At 43.6% G+C, this 20,509-nt stretch overlaps 1 protein-coding gene across 1 annotated transcript; it reads right to left on the bottom strand.

Annotated features, from left to right (window-relative positions):
- AKR1A1 (aldo-keto reductase family 1 member A1) lies at positions 790 to 18,862 on the bottom strand. The gene is made up of 9 exons (XM_021405606.1): positions 18,728 to 18,862; positions 15,616 to 15,710; positions 10,282 to 10,401; positions 8,550 to 8,701; positions 6,356 to 6,551; positions 5,558 to 5,757; positions 4,940 to 5,012; positions 4,351 to 4,437; positions 790 to 1,225 (listed from the first exon to the last, which is right to left on the bottom strand). The coding sequence occupies exons 2-9, from the start codon at positions 15,703 to 15,705 to the stop codon at positions 1,160 to 1,162; spliced, it is 984 nt and encodes a 327-aa protein (XP_021261281.1). The 5' UTR covers positions 15,706 to 15,710; positions 18,728 to 18,862; the 3' UTR covers positions 790 to 1,159.

The following is a 20,509-nucleotide window of genomic DNA, read 5'->3' as shown; positions in this document are numbered from 1 at the left end:
TTAATTTCTCTGGTAAGGCCACAGGTGGCATCACCGTCCTCAGACCTCGGGTTCTTTGTCCTCTGCTGGCAGGACCGTTCGTGAAGGACTGAAACGAAATAAAACACCCTTAGTGCCTGAGTTCCAGCCCTGCGCAGCAGTGCCCCGGCACTCAGCAATCAGCCCCTGCCACAGAGCTACAGCGGGACACGGCGGGGACGAAAGCGGAGGCACAGGAAAGGCCACGTGTCAGCACAGGCGAGAGTCAAACAGAGACACTGACATGAGGGCTCCTCTGACAGTTTATTTCTTTTTTTTTTTTTTTTTTTATAATTGCACTGCCAGGAACTAACCCCGTCACCTCTCAGAACTCAGACTGGACATCTTTGGTAAAGAGACAGAGGACAACTTTACGGGAAAGGTAGGATGGATTTCTATAAGACTTGCTAATAAGGTATTGAGGCTGTTGTGAGAGGAAGGTCAGCTAATTGAGAGCTAGGACCTATCCGTGCAGCAAGCAATGGAGATGCTTGCCCTGAAGGCCTGCTCCAGGGCACACGTTTCTTCTCCTCAAATCAACAGACAAATTAAAAGCCAAAGAAAAAGAGGAGAGAGTTTTAAGTCCCACAAGTATTCCAAAGAGGATAAAAAGCATTCAGCATGGCTGGCAACTTGGGTTTTAACAAAAGTTTTATGGACACAGTGCAACTGGAGCACATTTCACTGTATTCCTTGTATACAATATTAATGAAGATATTGAAGTTGATAGCTGAGCATTTGTTTAGCCTGAAAATGCTATCCCTTTTTTTCCCACTCACGGTAATAAAGATTTCAAAACCGTTCAGTGGGCAGACAGCATACCCAAAGTATTGCCCTTGCCTGTTAATGACATTTGGAACTTGGTTTAGACTCTCCCACTCTTTATCTAATGCCAAAAGACTGGATGCTCCCCAGGGCAAGCTTGCAGTCATTGTAATAAATCCAGAAACTCTGACATGGAAGCTTCAGGATCTCCAGAAAGAAGGTCAATTAAAAGCAGTACATTGTAAGAAAACCTACTCGGGAAGGAAGGTTTTGTATAGATGGGGTGGGGTGTTTTTTTGACAAATTATGGCACTAGTTACTGTGTAGGAAAAGTATGCAGAGGAGCATGTTATTCTAACAACTTATTTTCTAGTAGTTAATAGGGATCGTTGAAGGGATAATGGGGGTGTCCAGCATCTCTTGGTACTGGTTTTCCATTCACCTGTGGAGTAAGCAGACAGACGCATGTCAGAAAGATAATGATCCATTCTTTCTGTCTTTCAAATTCTAATCGTTTCAACTTGTAAATCTTCATATCTCAAATATGTGGGAGATCTTGAGCTTAATCAAGAGTTGTTCCCTCTACTCCAAGTCCTCTTAGCACTTCTAGAAAGAAATATTTTCTGTAGCCTAAAGCAAGAGTCTTTTTTCCAGCTTAGGCTTGAAAAACCAAATTCAGAATAGTTAAGCATTTTGCCTTGTAGCCATTACTCAATAAATGCTGCAATGTGCAGGCTTCACAGCACTTTGCAGAAGTCAGCACTTCTGCCCATCTTTTCATGACAGTTGATGGGCTCCTAATTTAACACATGGATCATACACTGAAAGTTAAGTGTCACTGAACCCCTTCCTAGAACTTTTTAATAACACACACCTATTATAAGAACATTTTCACGACTAACCAGTTTTTCCAGCTGTAAAATGGGATCGCTGAAACTAATGTTCGCTGATAATGAAAGAAAGGCTTTGGGTGGCCCAACGCAGACATAGCCACGCAGAAGTCTCAGTTCCTATGTCCCAACTCTAAGGATTCACGCACACAAATTGCATTCCTAGGTGTATTAAGTCCACTGCAAAATCCCCATTTTACTAGGAGATAAAACCTTGCTCCTAATCTGTAATGTCTGAGGAAATTTACGTGCAGCATCAGTGAGGAGATGCATCTCCACAGGTGAACAGAATCATTCAGCTAAAACTTATACTAAGCACATCGTGGCTGAGTAAAAGTCATGTTAGACACATGATTGATTTTTATACATATGTGACTTTTGTATTACTGTGATGTTAGATATCACTCAGAATGTTATGGGGGCAGAGGCAATCACAGGTGCTTTCAAATCAGGTGTCCTCTAGCAAGTCCCTCTATTAGCTTTCAGAATAAATCCCACATTTCAAAGGAACTGGAATCCCTAGTTTACAAGCACTAGGGTAGTGTAAAAATAGTCACGTGGGGGCACTCGAGAGCAGAAAACTAGGATGTTACCGTTTAGTATTTGACTGGCGCTCAGTCTAAAATAAAATTAAGCTGAAACGAAGCTGTCAGCTGAAGGCAATACTTCAAACTGTGGACAAAACTATCTTCATGTTTTCTCATACGCTCCTGAGAGCCAGCAACTGCAAGTTCCTAGAATTCACATTTCTTATCTCTCCCGCCTCCTCCCACCCCCGTTTCTTTCCCCTGCATATTTTCCCTACGCCGATCAGTTCCTCAGGTATCTATTCTTGTTAGCAGCATGTCAAAACAGCAGCTGCCAGAAGCAATGCTGCATACAACTGTTTCCAGACTACCCAGCAATCTGAAGGACAAAGGGGAGTAAATGAGCAGCGAAAGCACTGCAGATCAACAGTAGCTAACTATCAGAAGAGGACAGACTGTGTGTACACCACCACCTCTCTTCTGTCCTGGCTTGCTAGTCATTCAATTTTGCTTATGTATATTTCTTATCCTGTATTTCCAAAAGTTTTGATGTCAGGCTGATACCAGGTATGGCTGAACAATTTCCAGCCTCTATCCAGATAATGATCTGTTAAAATGTAGAACATCTTAAACTGCCTACATGCAATATAATAGCTTCACATCAGACTTAAAGCAAAACCACAAGGTGGAGAGGAGCGACACAACTATGAAACCCTGTGGTTATATACCAGCGAGGTAAAGCAAGGGAAAACTGCCTCATCAGTTATGACACTGCCACATCACCCTTTGAAATTCAGACACTATAAATTAGATTCATAAAGGAGACAGGCATGAAAGGTTAGACAGGCATTGTAATTCACAGATGATGAAAATTCTTTGTGATACGCCCGGAAGGGATGGGCTAGAGACAAAAGGTTCCGCTAGAGATCTTACAGCTAGCGTAACATTTCACTTCTCCTCATCTCGCTGCTTCCTGTCTTATTATCTATCAATATGGCAATATCTTTGAAGCCCAGCTGCATCATACTCACACCTTTATCTAGCTGGATGGGCTAGCACTTTGAGCTGTATTTCATCTCTCCTCGGTGTGTCATTGATGTGATCACATCTCCCAGGTAATAAAAGCACATGCATTGTCCCTGGACAGTCTGACCCGGGCCGTGTTCCAAATGTTTTTTGCAGCTTCGTTACCAAAACAACTTTGTTTGAAGCACAAGTAGGAAAACACTTGAAAGAAACGTACTGTCAGCAGCAGGTGTGTTTGTCACTACCACGTTCACACCCGAGCAGCTGAGCTGGCAGTTTGGCATACAAACTCCCAACCCCTAAGCAAGGAGATGATTTTGATTGCAAGAATGTGGGAATTTATACTTACACATACACACTGAAGTAGCCCTACAGTTAAAAGCATGGCCTTGATGCTCTCATAAGCCCCAGCAATGCAGTGAAAGCTGTAACAGGTATCTGTCTGCTCTTGATCCATAACAGTCATTCGCCACAAGTTCACTCTTTATCTTTTCAACTTGTTAGTTACCAACCTGCTCCCAAGCCCTCAGGAAACCTCAACGATAAATCCTGCAGAAATGCTTTCTCAAGGTATTGCTATACTCTGAAGTATTCCCAATGATGCAAAAAGATGCAGCTAATGGATTTGTCAAGAAAAATAACGTAAGTTAAATTGCTTATGTCGGAGGACAGTCATTATGTGTTGAAAGGGGACAGCCTGCAGGGTGGAGCGGACAGTTCCCTCGTGACTAATAGCACCTGCACTTGTCACTGAACTTAGAGGCTTATGGTAAAAAGCACATGTGGACAAGTGGAACAAGGAGAACTTTGGGAGGAGTGGCATGGACCTTAGGCTTCTTGTACTTGAGAAGAAGAGATCAGCATTGAGCTTGGTAAAGTTTGAAGCAAAACAGGACTCTGGCTGAAGGCCCACCAGAACCAGAAGAACCAGGAGAAAAATTTTCAGGAAGCTGCCTTTCTTGTACCCATCTTTTGAAAAACTATTTCAGCTTAGATACCCTAAAAAGAGGTAGTGCTCAAACTCACGCGTAGTTATGACAGGATACAGAAAAAGAAAACTACAGACAACCCACATTGTGGCCACACGCACACAATCAAAACTATTAGAAATGTGAGAAATTTACCGTGAGCATTGGCACAATGTAACGCCAGTTTTTATTCAGGCTTCCAATGTGGCTCATCTCCTCTTCTGTGAGACTGAAATCAAATACCTAAGAACAAAAGCAAGAGGCTTAGCTCAGTAACCATACCTTTTCATACTGAAAAACAGTGGGACTGTTCTTCCAAATGCTGCCTCTTCAATCAGCGTTCTGTTCCCGCGTAGATCTAAACCCTAACTAACTGCAGTGTTCACTGGAGTTTATTGCTATCTCTAGCAGTAGTATACATCTCAGACTTTGGTTTAATGGGAGTAACAGTTGCTTGCTTGAGAACAAGCGTGCAACCTGCCAGTCTATCTGAAAAAAAGATCACGGGGTAATTCAGAGACACACCAAATTATTGCAAGTCAGTCTTCAAGTAATTTCTGTATACACACGCGCACTGTTGCTTGAAACCTTTTTGTTTTCCAAACATCTTTAACTTCCCTCCTGAGCACGTGCATGCATTGACGGGTATGAAGCGAGTGCCTCAGACAGCTGTTCCAGCAGCAGGGCCGTACATTGCTCACATGAAAGGACACTGCGGAAACTCCCCATCTCCACCTGAGCTTACCTGGAGATTCTGCAGAATGCGAGCAGGAGTGACGCTCTTGGGAATGGTAACCACTTTACGCTGCGCTTGCCATCTGTTGAGAGGGAAGAGAGAGATTTTCAGTGCGTGCTGCCCAAGAATCCTGACATGTATTTTGGTTCAACAATTATGTGTGGCAGCAGAAATGCCATTTATGGTTTCAAACCGTTTTTGCAAACAAAATACCCCAAAGAAGACTAACACAGCACTGCACTGTATTAGGATGTAGTCTGTCCAAGCTCAAGTAAAACAGTGACCACCGGACTAAGTGATGGAAGGAAGATGTTCATTCCTTTGAACAAGCAAACAATTTTCAAGTGTCGAGCCACAAACCCAAGAAATAGAAAAATGTACTTAACAGTTTTACATCAGTTCTAACGTGACCACCAAAAAAAAAAAAAAACAGTAAAAAAACTCAACCAACTCTGGACCAACTCTGCCAAAAGCAAACCCAATTAGTGCTTGTTTTAGACTTTCTGATTTTAACTCCCCACTTTATGGGGGAAAAAACACATATCCTAAAGTAGATGCCTTCAAGCTTGCATATTCTGCTTTATTTAAGGCCAGGTCCCAGATGCCACCCTCTCAGATGCTGTGTACCTGAGGATGATCTGCGCAGGTGACTTCTTGTATTTTTCTGCCAGTTTCTTGATCCCAGGTTCCTCTAGAAGCACGGGCTCATCTGGGTGTTTCCACATGCGATCAGGAGAACCAAGGGGGCTGTAGGCAGTAACAGCCAGTCCTCGTTTCTGGCAGTGAGCTATCAGCTCGTTCTGGGCTAGGTAAGGATGACATTCCACCTATTAAAACGACCCACAAAGAATGACCAAAGGAAAGTTATCAACACAAAGCTCTAAACGAACAGGAGGTGAAAAGCCCAGCAGAATTAAGCACATCACAAGAGGTCTCTGCAGGTTCTGGAAAACCTTATGAAGCTATAACTTACTACAAGGAAAATGAAAAACTGCCTGGTAGCCTAAGATCACAGTAAAAGGAAAACAGATTGCTTAACCTTAGAGTGCTGGATTTATCTCCGTGTATCCTACAGATCATCCAGCAAGCAAGGGAGCTCTCTATAGGAGGGATTTCAGTTAGTCCCTCAATCTTCTTTTTTTTTCCTGTAGACTACACTGATCCTCACGTGGAAGAAACAAACTCTTCCGCAGAACAGTGTCAGCTAAATAGGTGTAAATGACACAGCATGGATACAGGTCTTTTCCCCATTTAATTCATTTGTCTGGGAAGACACCCTCTGTGTGCCTACTCCTGCATGCATGGATATACTCCTCCCTGTACATCAGAAGCTGCACTCCTTGTGCTAAACATGCAGCATTGGTTTTATTCCCTCCCATGAAAAACCAGGAAGCTAAACCACCTCCTCTCCTTTATTCATCTTACCTGGAGCACAGCTGGTTTGACAGTAGCCACGCTTAAAACATCATCAATCTGACGACTATTGAAGTTTGACAGCCCAATGGCTCTTGCAAGACCTTTTTCTACCAGCTTCTCCATAGCCTTCCAGGTGTCCTTGTAATCAGTGTAATCATAACGCATCGTGCCATCAGGATTCTTTGGGAAGAGATTGTCCCCTCGTCTGCAGCATCAAAGGCAAAGTGTAAGGACAAGAAATTATTTTACACACAGTCTTTCCTATGTCACCTTGCTATATGGTATTTGAAACCTCTTACCTATAGCGCACTGCTTATCTATAGTGCCTACACAAAAACAGTCAGCCACTGTATAGGTAACCACAGCCCTTTGATCCTGGCAAAACAGCTGATCAGAGCTGCAACCCAGAAAGCAGCTTGGTTGTTCAGTTTGTTTTTGAGGGAGGACTGATAGTCCACTTGGAGCTGTTACCAAAGGGGTCCTGCTTTAAGAGCTATGTAGCAGAGACTGCCTGCAAATTAGTCTGGTCTTCCCACCCTCTTTGGATTCTGCAGCAGCGTCAGCACTGGGTACAAGCTCTGTTTTTCTGGGAAGTCTAAACATGTACATGTTGCTGGTAGGTTGGGTGTGTTTCCTGTTAGTCATACCAACTCACTTAATAAAATAAAAGACAAACCAACTAACCACACACAGGAAGAAGCTGGTTATGTCAGGTGACACCAACACCCTACCTAAGGGCTGTGAGCGGTCTGTGAGCAGTTCATGCTCGGAGAGGTGCCAGTGATTCCTCCAGAAGAGTGCTGCCTCATAGCCACGGCAGAACACTGCTAGCCCAGATCTCAGAGACTGCCTCACATCGCTCTAGTAAGCAGTGAACGTGGTGCAAGGTAACAGCAGCCGAGGACACACTTCTTGTGCACATCATTTTTGTTTGTACATCTATCCATTTGAAAATCACATGAGCTCTCAGCCTTGAAAAGCAGCCTCATATGTCAAGAGTGGAAAATGAATCTCTCACTTAATATATGAGACCTAGGGTACTGTGATTCTCATCTGGAAGTCCATTTTAATTTCCATTTAAATAACACTCTTCTGCACAGATTCCCAGTACAGTGGGCACTGTAGGTAATCAGGCACTAAAACAGCAGAAGTAGAGCTAAAGGAAAACGAAGAGTGAACTTTTACAAGGAGAAAAGGTGAAGATCTGAACATTAGTTTTGCCAACATTTGCCACAACAGCAGCAGTTTAAATAATTATACCTAAATAGACATTATTATTTGTTTTCCACGTTATTATTGAAGCAATGTTTAAATGGTTTTGTCCAACTTACTGTAAAACAAACCTATTTCAAAACGGGGGGAATTTTTAACAGCAGTTCTTCCTCCAAACCAGCCCTGCCTGAAAACATTTCCTCATTCTGTTGTGATGAGGGATACATTCAGAACTGGAGTGTCTTTCATGAATGTTGTATGCTTTGAAAAATTCAGTTCACGTGACTGGAAGGGGAAAAAATGTTTTAAGTTTGTAGAACTGGCTGACGCCCCTCTGAATCTGACAGGGTTTCTCCTGTTAAGTGCAGTGTCCATGCAAACAGCTGGTCAGGAGATATTTTTTTCCTCCTTTTTTTACTGGTTGTTGAAACAGGAAAAAAAACCCAGCATCCATGACTACAAGAAAACAAAGCAATGACCACTGCTTCTGACAGGACTGTAGGGTACACAGAACTAGCATTTAATTTCCCCTATTTCCTCAGATCTTAGAATGACTGCAATTCAAGTGACATAAGAAGTCATCTTCATTTCCTTCTCATACAGACTCCACCATGACACTGCATGTGCTCAGCCATCCCAGTACAGTTAATAACTACCAGTGAAAAGTGCTGTCTTCTTTACAAAGTACTTCATTTTCATTTCAAAGATAAGTACAACAAATTCCCAGCCAACTCAAAGAAGAAGAATTAAATAGGAACAATAGTTTCTGTGAATGAATGTATCAAATATGAATGAATGTGCTGGTTTCAGGTAGAGAGGGGTGTATATCAACCTGTTGGACTATGCTATAAACCACCCATAAGCACATCCTGCAGGCAGCTTACATTGGAAGAAAGTCACAGCTCAGAAAGAAGCTCCTTAGGACATAACACCAAGCACTTGTGTAAAACCAGGGCTTCTGCATCCTGCACCCTTTCCAGGCAGAACTTACTCGAAGGCATGGGGCCAGTGCATGAGGTACAGATCCAGGTAATCCAGTTTCAAATCTCCAAGTGTTTTTCTTAGTGCTGGCTCAACATCTTCTGGGTGGTGCTTGGTATTCCAGAGCTTTGATGTTACGAACAGGTCCTCCCTTTTAATAACCTTTAAGAAAGGGAGGAGAGCACAATTTACCAGAGAGAGCTCAGAAGGAGAACTGCAGCAATTCCCCAGACATCTTTAGAACAAAGGAAATAATTTAAGTTTAAAAATAAATAAGTTAACACGTGGAACCTACAAATTAAACCTTTCAAAAATGTGCTAGATGGAGAACAAGAGAAATACACACATACACAGACCGATCCTGGAATACACCAAACACTCAGCAATGCCCTCTAAGTTCTGAAACAATAAAGCAACACCCCACACTTCCCCAAACAAATTCAAGAGTTAAAGCCACTGCTCAGTGTAAGTGGCAAAATAAAAGATGACTTGGTTCATTCACATGTACATTTTGCCATCTCTGTTAAACAATTCACACAGTCAAGGCACAACCAGCTAACTTGCTACGTTCATCACATGTTATAAACAAAGAATGTTTCTCATGGAAAGAATGTGGGAAAATAAACAAGCAGTTTCCCCAAACCTCTGCACTTGAATTTCTAAGTTCTGGGAGGAATGCACTAAGGATTGAATGTTAAATATTAGGATAAGACCCAGAAATGAATCAAATAGAAATCTGGGTATTTAGGAAGTATAAAATGTGAAATGGAGATCACATTGAAGTCATCAGAAGGCATTTCTCACTGATCCACACCGTAGCAAGTTTCACTCAAGTCTATAGTTTATAGAAGCTGGAATGGCTAATTCCTTCGTTTCTCTCCTCCAGCCGCTCAGTTACTTGTGGTTCACATATCTGCTGTTGTGTTCAACAAGAAAAACGTTCTAAAAATTCTTTAGTTAGCCAATACAGACTGAGTAAAAATAGTCCTATGCTTCTCCAAATTAGTTGCCAGCATCCAAAGGGTGCAAAGGAAGCCCTGGGGCAAGCTGAAAACAGCCTCTCTGCAGGGAAGCACGGAACAAAGAGATTGCCCTACAGCAAAGGGCAGAAGGCCAGAGAAGAAGAAACATGACAGCTTTCATTCCAGGGGCTCTGAGGCCATACGCATAATTCTTCTGGCCCCTGGGGTGAACAAGAGCAAGTGGATGACTTTAAGATTTCACCTGAGGTAATTCATAGGAATGTCAGTTACATTCCATTAAGGCCATGAACCGTCAGTGCAGGCCCTAGAGTCACAGTTACCAAACCTCCAAATGCAATCACTGTTTAAAAAAATCAGTCACTGATTTGCTGCAGCCACCCAGCATTGCACACCATTCTGGACTGGCAAACTAGAGTAAATTCTCACATATTTTCTATTATAACTATTGATTCTGGCAACCTCTGTTTTTTGAACACATAAATTAGGTTATTGGATGGGGAAGTGTTTATCTGGGAATTCCAAAAAGGCGTTTTCTCTAAGCTTCCATGCAAGTGTTCCAGACGATCATTCCTCCTCCTGACAGCCAGGATGATTCCAGAGCACAGAAAGCCTTCTGTCATGCCTGCCCCTGGTTAATAACGAGCAGCTGGGACGGACCAGAAGGAAAAGCCACAAACGTGAACTTTACAGTCTACTTTCAGGTCACAGCTGTCAATTTCGATACAACATACAGTCAGCACGGGTTTCGTGTGTTTTTACCTTGTTGGGCCCGAGGCATTCCTGGAGAGCGTCACCGATCTCTGCTTCGTTGCTGTAAGCTGCTGCACAATCAATGTGGCGATAACCCACACTTAGGGCATATTTCACTGCTTCTTTCACCTGTAATCACAAACAGATTACCAAATGCGATCAGTGGAAAGGAACACAACTGAAAAAAATTGCTAAGGACTTAATGAGGAACACTGCCAAAGTACAGAGCTACAGAAGCTCATGAGATCCATGCAGAGGAGGTAACAGTCCCCTGCGGCACAGCCTTTGTGAGCAAAGAGCCAAGGGCTAGTGGACACTCCTAGAGTAACGTGAAAATGGACCGTGCATGTGGGCCAAGCATGGAAGAACTCACTACACAGAATGGAAGTTCATTCTCAGCTGTAGTTGCCACACTTTTGTTAAGTATCAGAGGAGCTGTAAGGAGCAATTTTCAAATTGGTTTAGCAAGACAGTCTTAGTGGAACTGAATGGCCAATCGGTCAATGTTAGCCAAGCTTGAAAGATACAACCTCTCCCCTAGTAAAAGAAAAGCCAGGTGTCTAATTTCGTAATTTCCAGACATTGGGTTTGGTTCAACTATTTACATTTAATTTTTAAGATAAGGCTACTTTATGGCACATTTTTCTTTCATGTCTGGTTCTCACTGATTGCACAACAGCAGTCACTGTACTGGTGGTTATTAACCCACGGCCTGCAGGGATCTCCTGCTGATGCTCAGTTTCACATTTTGCTTCACACAACTCTGATGAAGAAGGTGCTGCCAACAGCCAGAATGGTTGGAACCAAGGCACCACACTTTGCATGTGTTTCTGCTGTTGAAAGCTCTGATGAAGCGCAAGTACAACACGTATAGTCACATGCTGGCATCAGATATGGGGCAAGACTAGAAACCAAAGAGGGAAATACAGAATGGCATCACTTCCAGGATGCTTAAGTGGCTTTCAAATAGAGGCTTTCAATAAATATTTTAAATAACTGATTGTATAAGAATGAAGAAATTAGTGGCACCACCTCCCTTTAAACAGACGGAGCATTAAGTAAAATCCATTCTATTTAACTTCCAGTGGTCAGTATGCACATATTCTCTGTCCACCTCTTAAGTGCTACAGTCAGAGCACACCTCTGTACAGGGATTCCTATACACTGCTCTTCCCCCACCTGTCTCATGGGGCAGACGGAGATTAAGTTACACTTTGTCTGAGGTTTGATGCAGTAGGGCCCTCATCTAGTTAGAGATTACATCTCTCTTACCAAGCCATTCAAAATGTGTCAACAAGGGCTAGAGACTGATTGAGTTCTTTCAGTTCCAGTACCAGCATTTTCAATTTTAAAGCTAAGAAAATGATTAACACCAATTAAAGCCTCTTGCTTTCAGATGCTACCAAAAAGGTGGGAATCAAATGTGAAAGAGATCTCTCTTCTGCTGGTGAATTTCGTTTGCTTTTCCAGTCAAGAACCGCAGTAAAGGCAGACACAGGATTTTCTGACTACATTCTTTGGCATTTCGAGAGGAAAAGTGGAACTTAGACTAGTTGCCCTTAGCCAGAATGACAAAGCACTTCTATTACAACAGTGAAACCAGCTCTTCCTTTCTCTAGCAGGATGGTATTTACAGTCCTTCTTTCACTTTGACAAGACATTTCTCAGAAGGTCACCGGGAAGTCAAGGTCACAAGAACTCTGAAATCACTTGGGACAGACCAAAGGCTTTTAAAGCTGAATATCCACCCTCCGAAAAGGTGGAAGTTGAGGGGGAGAAGCACGCTCTGTTTAATTTTGGGGTGTGCCCACCCCCCCACTTTTATGCTTTTAAAAAGCATAGCAGAAACGAAAGGGAAACCAGCATGGGGTTTTTCTGAACTAATCTCCCATTTCCTCTATCAGGGTAATTTTTTTTATTTTATAAATCCGAGCAGGCGCAAAATTTACCATAAAACTTTATGGCACCACTTGCAGAAAACCAGGGATAAGGCACTCGAAACACGCCTCTGGGAAGTTATAAAAGCAGGGGCCATATTTCAGTATCAGAGTTTTCATATATTTCTGGCACTGAAAAACCAGGACCAATCATTTAACTACGGTTTGGATCTAGGCACAGTTTTCACTTGCATAAACTATTCTCAGCCTACTAAGACATTCCAGTCTGAACTGAGAGATCCTGTTGCATGCAAAAGGCAAATAATCAAGAGCAAGACGTACAAATAAGAACTTCTTTAAGGCAATTAACTCTAACAGAAGGATGCAAGTGTAAGAAGAGTTCTTTGTTTCAAGAGAAAGTTTTTGTATTTTTGACATTACTTTCAGGCAGGTACATGCATTTCCTGGGGTGGGGAAGACTCAGCATTAGTGAGAGATTCAAATGCCTCAGGAAATTTTGTGTTGTATGGTAATAACAGCCAAAGGATCCTTCCAGTTCTTCTTTAGTTCAGCCTGTGGAAGGAGCAATTACTCAAATAATTTTTCTTCCATTGGTCGAGTTGAGTCAGACAGCATAAGTAAAAACAGATCATCAGGCCACGTGATATTCAGATGCAGTATGACCAAATAGTTTGCTGTAAAGGAAGGAACTCAGACCACCGTATGAATGGTAACTTGCAGTTAATGTTCCCCAAAGCAATGAGTTATGCCTCCTATCCTTCAGATATTTAATTCAAGTTCTTCCCTTAATATATCCCAGTAGTAGTGAATTTGTGCTCCCACATGCGGGATTCTCTAGATGATCTGGCAAGGTTTTCAGGACCTAAGCAGTCTCCTCCTCAGCTGCAGTCCTGTCACAAGACACCCAACCTGGCTCTGGCTTTCCTGAACTTTCACAGCCTCCCTCAGCCCCATGTCTCCTGTCCCAACAGAGCCAGCCTCTGTCACAGCAGGTGAAACCGTTCCATCCTCCAGGCTGAAAGCGTGGCACACTTGTGAGAAGAGAACAAAACATTAAAGGATTACAGCGCCAGTACTAAGCGTCTGTGCCACTGATATTCCTGATGCTCCAGTCTGAAAGGACTTCTGTCTTTGGACTCATTCATGCTACTGCTCAGAAGCTTCTGTACTGTAGTCACTTCCACTCAACAGCCCTCCATCATGTTCCTATGGTAACATCTAAAGCTAATTTCTCTTCTTAACATTTGGTCATGTAAAGCAAAAAAACATAACGTTATTCTAAATTATCTCCCAAGCTGGGCTTAGATTCAGTAATTCTTTTTCCCTCTGACCTCACCTCCTATAAAACCGGGGCTGCAATGGTACCTTCATCCTGGACTGCTGAGATCTGGCTTCAAGGTGAAGGATTGTTTAGGATCAGGAATAATAACAGCAATGATAAAGAAGTTATTCAACAGAGTAAAGTCAAGACTGAAAAACAGCTTGTCAAGGAAAATAACCACAACCTGCAAAATATTTAACTGAAACAATTTAAAAGCAATCTACTTACACTCTTGCTCCTAATTAAGCCTTTGTACAAAGGGATTTTGATAAATAGCCTGTACTTGGGAAGTGGCTGCATTGAACACAATCAATGATTATTGTTCTGCCTGTGTGGGTCTTTGGCCCTCAGTCTTTAATTCACAATTATAGTTACTCTTCCTGAACTACATCATGCCCTTTTAGAAGTAAATCATTTGGATGATCTGCCAAATTGCTGCTATGCCCCTGAATCTGATAAATCTCCATTAGAAATGAAAAGGATGTGAGCAACTTCCAAGAGTGATGAACAGGAACTTATTTATTCCATATGAATAGTAGCATCTCCTGTAACTCTGGCTGTATTTTACTACACTTTCTAGATTATGCCTTCAATACACTGGAGGAACACGCCTTGAAGATAGGAATTGTTCCACAGTTGTCACCTCTGTTGACTTCCATGGGACCCCAGGTAGATGTAACTAACAGATCCCTGCTGGGTTCAGCTGCTGGCAGCACTGCTTACGATGGCAAAATCTACCTGAGATAGGTTTATATTATGCACAAGCAGGATCTTTCTTGGTTGTAACTCTGCACTTTCCTCAGGACAGTTAGTGCACAAAGTAACAGGCTGATATTTTGTTTGTTTAGTTTCAGTTTGTTTGTTTTAGTACAATGCTCATTAAACTACCTTGGGTCTGCAGAAATTCATCTATGTTCCTGCTTATTAATAAATGCAATTCAGCTGGCAGCTGACGTGACTGAGCTGAACATTCACCCTCGTCCTCATTTAGCGAGCTGACTGAGCCCTCACACTGCCTTGGCTTCCACATCAGTACAGCTTCCATTCCAAACAGAACTACTGTCCTGACAATTCTTTGGGCAGGAAACCTAATAAGAAGATGACTGAATAGATGTAATGTTTATAGCTTGGTTCCCACCTTTTCCTCCAGCTAGCAAGAAAGAATAGCGCAAGGGGTCATCTCAAGAAAGGTGTTTTGAACTTTCCATCTCAGTCACAAGCACAGTTCCACCTGACTTACTCCTGTAACTATCATGAAGCTAACACAAAACTATAAGCAAGATACATGTTTACTGACATGCAGTGGTACACAAAGTCCAAAAGGCTTTAAAATAAGAATACCAATTAAGAAATCCGCCAAAGAAGACGACACTCCTGCTGGACACTGTGTATACCAGCTGTGAAAGGCAGTGTCTGCCCTCGGGAATTTATCTTTTAACTAAATTAAAAAGAAAGGAAAAGACAAGACAAAGGAAAGTATTACAACAGGAGGCACAGTCCGTAGCATGCAAACATTCCCACAGACAGTCTCCAGTAAAACACAGAATTGTTTCCATGTCTGCCATTTGGCAATTCATTGAATTTAGAAGCAGATTGACTCTCTAATGACATGTTAGCCTTCGCAGTCTAAAACCAAGGTGACCCAAACAAGTTCTGAGTCTTGCTGCTAAACACAGGCAGACCACAGGAATAAGACTTATTACAACAGCTAGAGCTCTTGCCTCCCAAAATAATCCTTTCAACTGAGTCACCAGAAGGGTCAAGCCAGAGGGATGCCTGCTCAGACTGGCAGCCTGAGGATTACAGAGTCGGGCACCATATTATAACTACAGCATTTTCCCTGTCTGAGACCTTCACCCCGCTAATTGGTCTCTTACTGGACTCATCTCCTAGAGCACCATTGCCTGAGGTCCGCTTTAATGAGCCTCAAGGGATCTGCTACTGCTGCTGCTGTTGTCTTAAAGCCTCAGTCGTGCATCTCAGTCATGCTTCTGTGGGCCTATGACTAAACCCATGCCAGCAGAGGATCCAGGTCTCAGATCCAGAATCTTCAAAAGAGGTGCACACACTGCAAATAGTAGGTGAGAGCACATGATATTAATGTGTGGTTTGTTCCCTACTTACTTGGCCAGGTTCACTTTTCCAGGTTCCCAGTCCTATGAGAGGGATCTTCTGCCCATTGTAGAGTGAAACGAAGTCACATCCTGCAGACATTTTTGCTTGAAGAAGAAAAAGAGCAAACTGAGTTTTTGCAGTAATTCAGTAGATTATAAAAAATGTCCTTTTCTATGCAAGAGTAAATAAATAAAATCACATTGGTCTTGATCATTTAGTTGTTACACTGGAACAAAACTGAAGCAAGGTCTTTACAACTTCTAGTGGTACAAACCAGATCTATAACCTTATAGCTATAAAAGAGGCTAGAAGGAAAGGCTCTTTCTCCTCCTCTCCCTCCTTATTCTTTTATCTCTTTCACAGTGCATAGCTGTGAGTTTTCTCAGACTTGAGAAGTATATAAAGAAGCTGCCAGAAATAACACATAATCTCCCCCTTTCAAATCAGCAGTAAGCATTGATGAGACAGAAAGCAGCAAGTCCTTAGGACTTCTGCACAAAGTCTTTCTCTTTTACCAACTCCCTGCTGGCTGACTGAGGAACCAAGCTCTAGTTACTGCTGCAGCTGGGGATAAACACATATTTTTAAGTGATTCTGACATGTCAATATAAATAGCCACGTGCAAAACTTGCAAAAATGCAGTAGGTCTTTATGTATTTGTACGTTTTGAATCCCCAGATGGCTTTGTTGTCCTGCTCTTTTCCGTCCCCTCGCTCAGTTGGTAAGGGATGCTATCTTTTAAAGAGCTGAAAGGTCTCCTGTTCCCATACTGTGGAAATCTGCATGTGGACTCTGCTGGCAATTCGAGAACCAGAACTCAACTTGCATAAGATGCAGTTCAAGCACAGACAATATAACAACTAGTATTGCTATCACAGCAGTTGATAGTAATACTGATTTATCACAAATTCACAGAGGAGTAGCATTCTACTACTAAAGGGAGAACGCGAAAATACTGTGCAAGGTAAATGTCACTTTGGGCTCGGGCTCCTCTCATGCTTAACACTGGGATATGCATGCATTTTCCACGTGAAATCCAACAGAACACAGCCCCAGCAGGATCTTCCATTACCTGTTGCTGGCTTTATAGCTGCTGCAGACAGTAATCTGCCAATAGATTTTATCAAAGAGGAAGCTTTTATACTGTGTCCCAACATCCTCCCAGTCTATCTTTCTGGCCGAACTGTTAAAAACAAACCACATTCAGGATGAGCTCCAAAGCCACCCAGCTGACTTTAGCAGAAGACGAGGAAGTTACTTCCCAAGTTTAGCTGTGTCCAAACTCATGAATGCTACTTACTTAAAAACACACAGACAAGAACAAGAGCGGAAGAACGCAACGTTGGCTAAATGGCTGACTGTACAGGAGGAACGTGTATTTTCAAAGTAAAGCCTTCACACAGGATACTGCCACAAACAGCTATGCCTTCTCCATAATGCTGTTACCATCCTTCTCCTATAAATAAGTACCTACTGATGGATGCGCTCACACAGAAAGTTTGTATTTTCCATTTCTCACCCAGCTTCTCAAGCCACATTTTTTGAGATGGAGATCCCCAGCGCTGTTAGCCTGCGGAGGCCCAGGCTCGAGCAGCGCTGTACCTCACACACAGCGCGGCCTTCACGTCCGTGCTGCACGCATCTCACGGCTGCAGGATACGCTCAGCAGAACAGAGCAGCGTGCGGGCAGCTCCCACTCAGTACCCGTCATTATGGCACCTGCACGTCCTTGCCTTTATCTAACAGAGCAGGAAGTTCTCATGTGAGCGTCTTCTCTGTTTGGCAGTACAAGTGAGAAATAGAGTTGTTTTCTTGTAAGAGAATCCTATAACAGCTCCAGTGACCAAAACAAGGGGCCTACACAGCACGCTGCGTGTGCCACCGACAGCTGCTTGATGCTGTACCGCTCAGGCTCTGCAGCACGTGAAGGGATGTCTGCTCACCCACACGATTTGCTTTCCTCCTAGGGCCAGCTGCGGTGAATAGCATTTGAGATGCTACTCGGCTGAGTCTGAGCGCCCTTCCTACTGGGATTGTAATGGCCCAGCACCTTCTGGTGCAGAAGAGCAGTCGGACAAATCATTCTGGATTTGCACCGAGATACGTTCAGTCCAAATGGTGGTGCTGAAGGCAGTCATCAAACTGCTGGTGAACGTCCATTTCTGGAGAGGAGTTGTAGAAAAGTCGGAATAGGACAGCAGCATTCTCTTCTGTTTTGACGATTTGCACGGCAGTTTTGTTGCCAGCTGTGTGCAGCTGGGCCTGCTTTACCTGGATTAAGCTGCCTACATGATTCTTACATCTCACAATGAAACCAAAGCGTGGGGGCTTTCGCATTCATGCTGCCCTACAACACAACACACCAGGCACGTGCTTCCCACTGCCATGTTATGCAATCACCTTAAATGCAGCACTTCAGCCCAGAAGACAAGGTGCACGCGTTTAATTGCTAACTAGCATCAGCGCGTTCTGTGGGAACCATCTCACTTCATGTAATGTCGTTGTACATTAACACTGCAACGAGAGCAGAGCTACGGACTCGGGAAGAATGGAAACGCTAGAAGAAAACTCTCATTAATAGTTTCCACTCAGATTCTTCCCCTAACGAGGAGACACAAAGTGTCCGCGACCTGTTGTCAGTCTGCTCATTAAAGAGCAGCAAGGCTCTTTTAAGAAGGGAGAAAATACAAGGACATACAAAAAAGAAGATGCAACGGGTACAAGTGAGATACGGCTTGAGCATCACTCATCTCTCCTATTCCCGCGCTGCCACGAAGGAGTAAAGCTCGGAATAACTCAAAGCAATGCGTGCAGGCGGGCCAGGAGGATGCACTCATAACGAAGGAAGTGCAAACTACTCCCATCCATCCATCCACCCACCGTTACAGCTCGTTCTTAACCAAAGCGACGAGCCTTCTGCCACCAAAATACATACAAGCGCGTACTACAGCAACAGCGCACACGTATGCATAGGCTAAAACCGCAAGAACGCCCCCGGCACCGCCCCGCTCTGCCCCTCCGGGCCGGGGCTAGCCCCGCGCTCGGCTCCCCCGCAGCCCTCCCCAATCGGGGCAGCGCAGAGAGCGGCGGGAGGCGCCGCGGGGCAGCGCGCCGCACTCACCCAAACCGCCGCGCGCGCACGCACGCCGCCGCCCGCTCGGCCACCGCCACCGCTCTGCGCTTCCGCTTCCGGCCGCCAGCGGGCAGCGCGGGCCGGCCCTGTGCGGAAGGGCTGTGCGGGGCTGCGCAGGGCAGTGGGCGCGGCACCGGCCCCGAGTGCCGGAGCCGGAGGGGTGCTGGGACGGCGCCGTCGGACGTAGGGTTTGGGTGGTCCTGTGTGCAGCCAGGAGCGGGAGTGGGTGATCCCTTCCGGCTCTGGATGGTCTGTGATTGTGTTTGTTTCATGGGCAGTCCTCATTACCAAGAATTCAGGGAATGCACCGTGGCATTTACAATCGTTTGAGTTTAGCTTTTGTACTAAGAGGTGCCTAGAGAAGTGTCACTTCCTGAGAAGACATCAGTCTCCTGTTGCAGGTGCACAAGAATCACTTCCTTATTTGCACAAAAAGACTGAAAGCAAAATTAAAGCAGAGTGACTTGACCACAACGGCTACATCTGTACAGCCTGGCTGGTGCAGCCACAGCTTTCAGTGATTTCAGCAGGAGCAGAATGGGCTCTGTGGCTGAGCTGACTGCTCTAGGCTTACAGGGCTGCGTACCTCATCCTAAACACGGCTAAGGAGAACCACAGCCAGCTTTGATGTTTACTCCAGGCTTCCATCTTTGTAATTTATAAACTATATACATAAAGAATGCAAAAGGAATAGTAAGATTGTATTGGGAGTAAGGCAAAATGTATGTCTAACAGAGCTCTGAAGAGCCTGCTGCTTGCTTCCAGAAAGATCATCCTGCTGCAGATTCTTTCTGACTTCAGTTGCTCGGGAGACCTAAAAGCACAAAGGTTAATTAATCTCTTGGGCACTCACATGACCAGATTTTTCTGGTGCGGCCTGTTCTGACAAAACGCAGGAGGTGGAAAGAGTGCACAGAAAAGATGAGACAAAAGTAAGAGAGGAAATGCAACACTGGGAAAGGGAAAGAATAAAGGGGAAGGAAAACCTGATGGATTTTATTTATTTTTGGAGACTTTGCCAATCTGAAATCCATTTGAAAATCAACAGACTTAATGAAATCAAAAATTCCTGAATTATATTAACGTCACATATGAAATCTTAAACAAACCTCAGCTTCCAATAATGTAATAGGAAATAAAATAGAAAAGGTAATGAAAAGTAAAATGTCTTGCCATCAAAAAGTAGATATTATCAAGACGTGCTAATAAAGCATGTTAATAACAAATTTTTCAAAAGAGAGATGTGTAGGAAGGAAGAGGCTATGCAGGACATTTTGACCTAGAAACACAGTCTTCACTTGGGCAAAACAAGGAAAACAAAATACGCGCCTTGTATATTTAATGATAGGTAATTGTTTTTATTGAAACTAGTGTGCTTGTGCATGAATGCCCAGAGGCCTGGGAACACCTGATCTGTTGCCTTATGAATGACTTTTTACATGTATTATGTTAAAAAGTCCCCACGTGTACAGGATTTTATTGATACTATGCTCCAATATTATGTGTATACAGTAAATTCAGTATGTTAAAATTCATTGAGCTGTATGTACATGCAGAGGTCAGCTCTACAGGACACGCACATGTACAGGACACACAAGTCCTGATGTGCTGGCTTTAGAGGGCATGCAGGGATCTTCTCCGCTGTAGAAGTGATGTGTATCTGCTTAGGGGCCGTGCCCAGGGTGCCCATCACCCAAGCTCAGCTCCCACTGCTGTTCTGGCTGTGTTCCTCCTGCTCCAGAAGTCCTGGGGACAGGTAACATCCTCAAA

The sequence above is a fragment of the Numida meleagris genome, chromosome 7, assembly GCF_002078875.1.
Source record: "Numida meleagris isolate 19003 breed g44 Domestic line chromosome 7, NumMel1.0, whole genome shotgun sequence".
Taxonomy (NCBI): Eukaryota; Metazoa; Chordata; class Aves; order Galliformes; family Numididae; genus Numida; species Numida meleagris.
Note: the sequence above shows the minus strand (reverse complement) of the source record. Positions and strands in the feature narration are given on the sequence as shown.

Excerpts from the sequence above, each read along its gene's own strand:
- AKR1A1 (XM_021405606.1), bottom strand. The coding sequence starts at position 15,705 with ATGTCTGCAGGATGTGACTTCGTTTCACTCTACAATGGGCAGAAGATC. Across the intron at positions 8,702-10,281 it reads AATGCCTCGGGCCCAACAAG|GTTATTAAAAGGGAGGACCT; the intron begins GTAAAAACACAC and ends CCTTTCTTAAAG. Across the intron at positions 6,552-8,549 it reads CACTGGCCCCATGCCTTCGA|ACGAGGGGACAATCTCTTCC; the intron begins GTAAGTTCTGCC and ends TTGATGCTGCAG.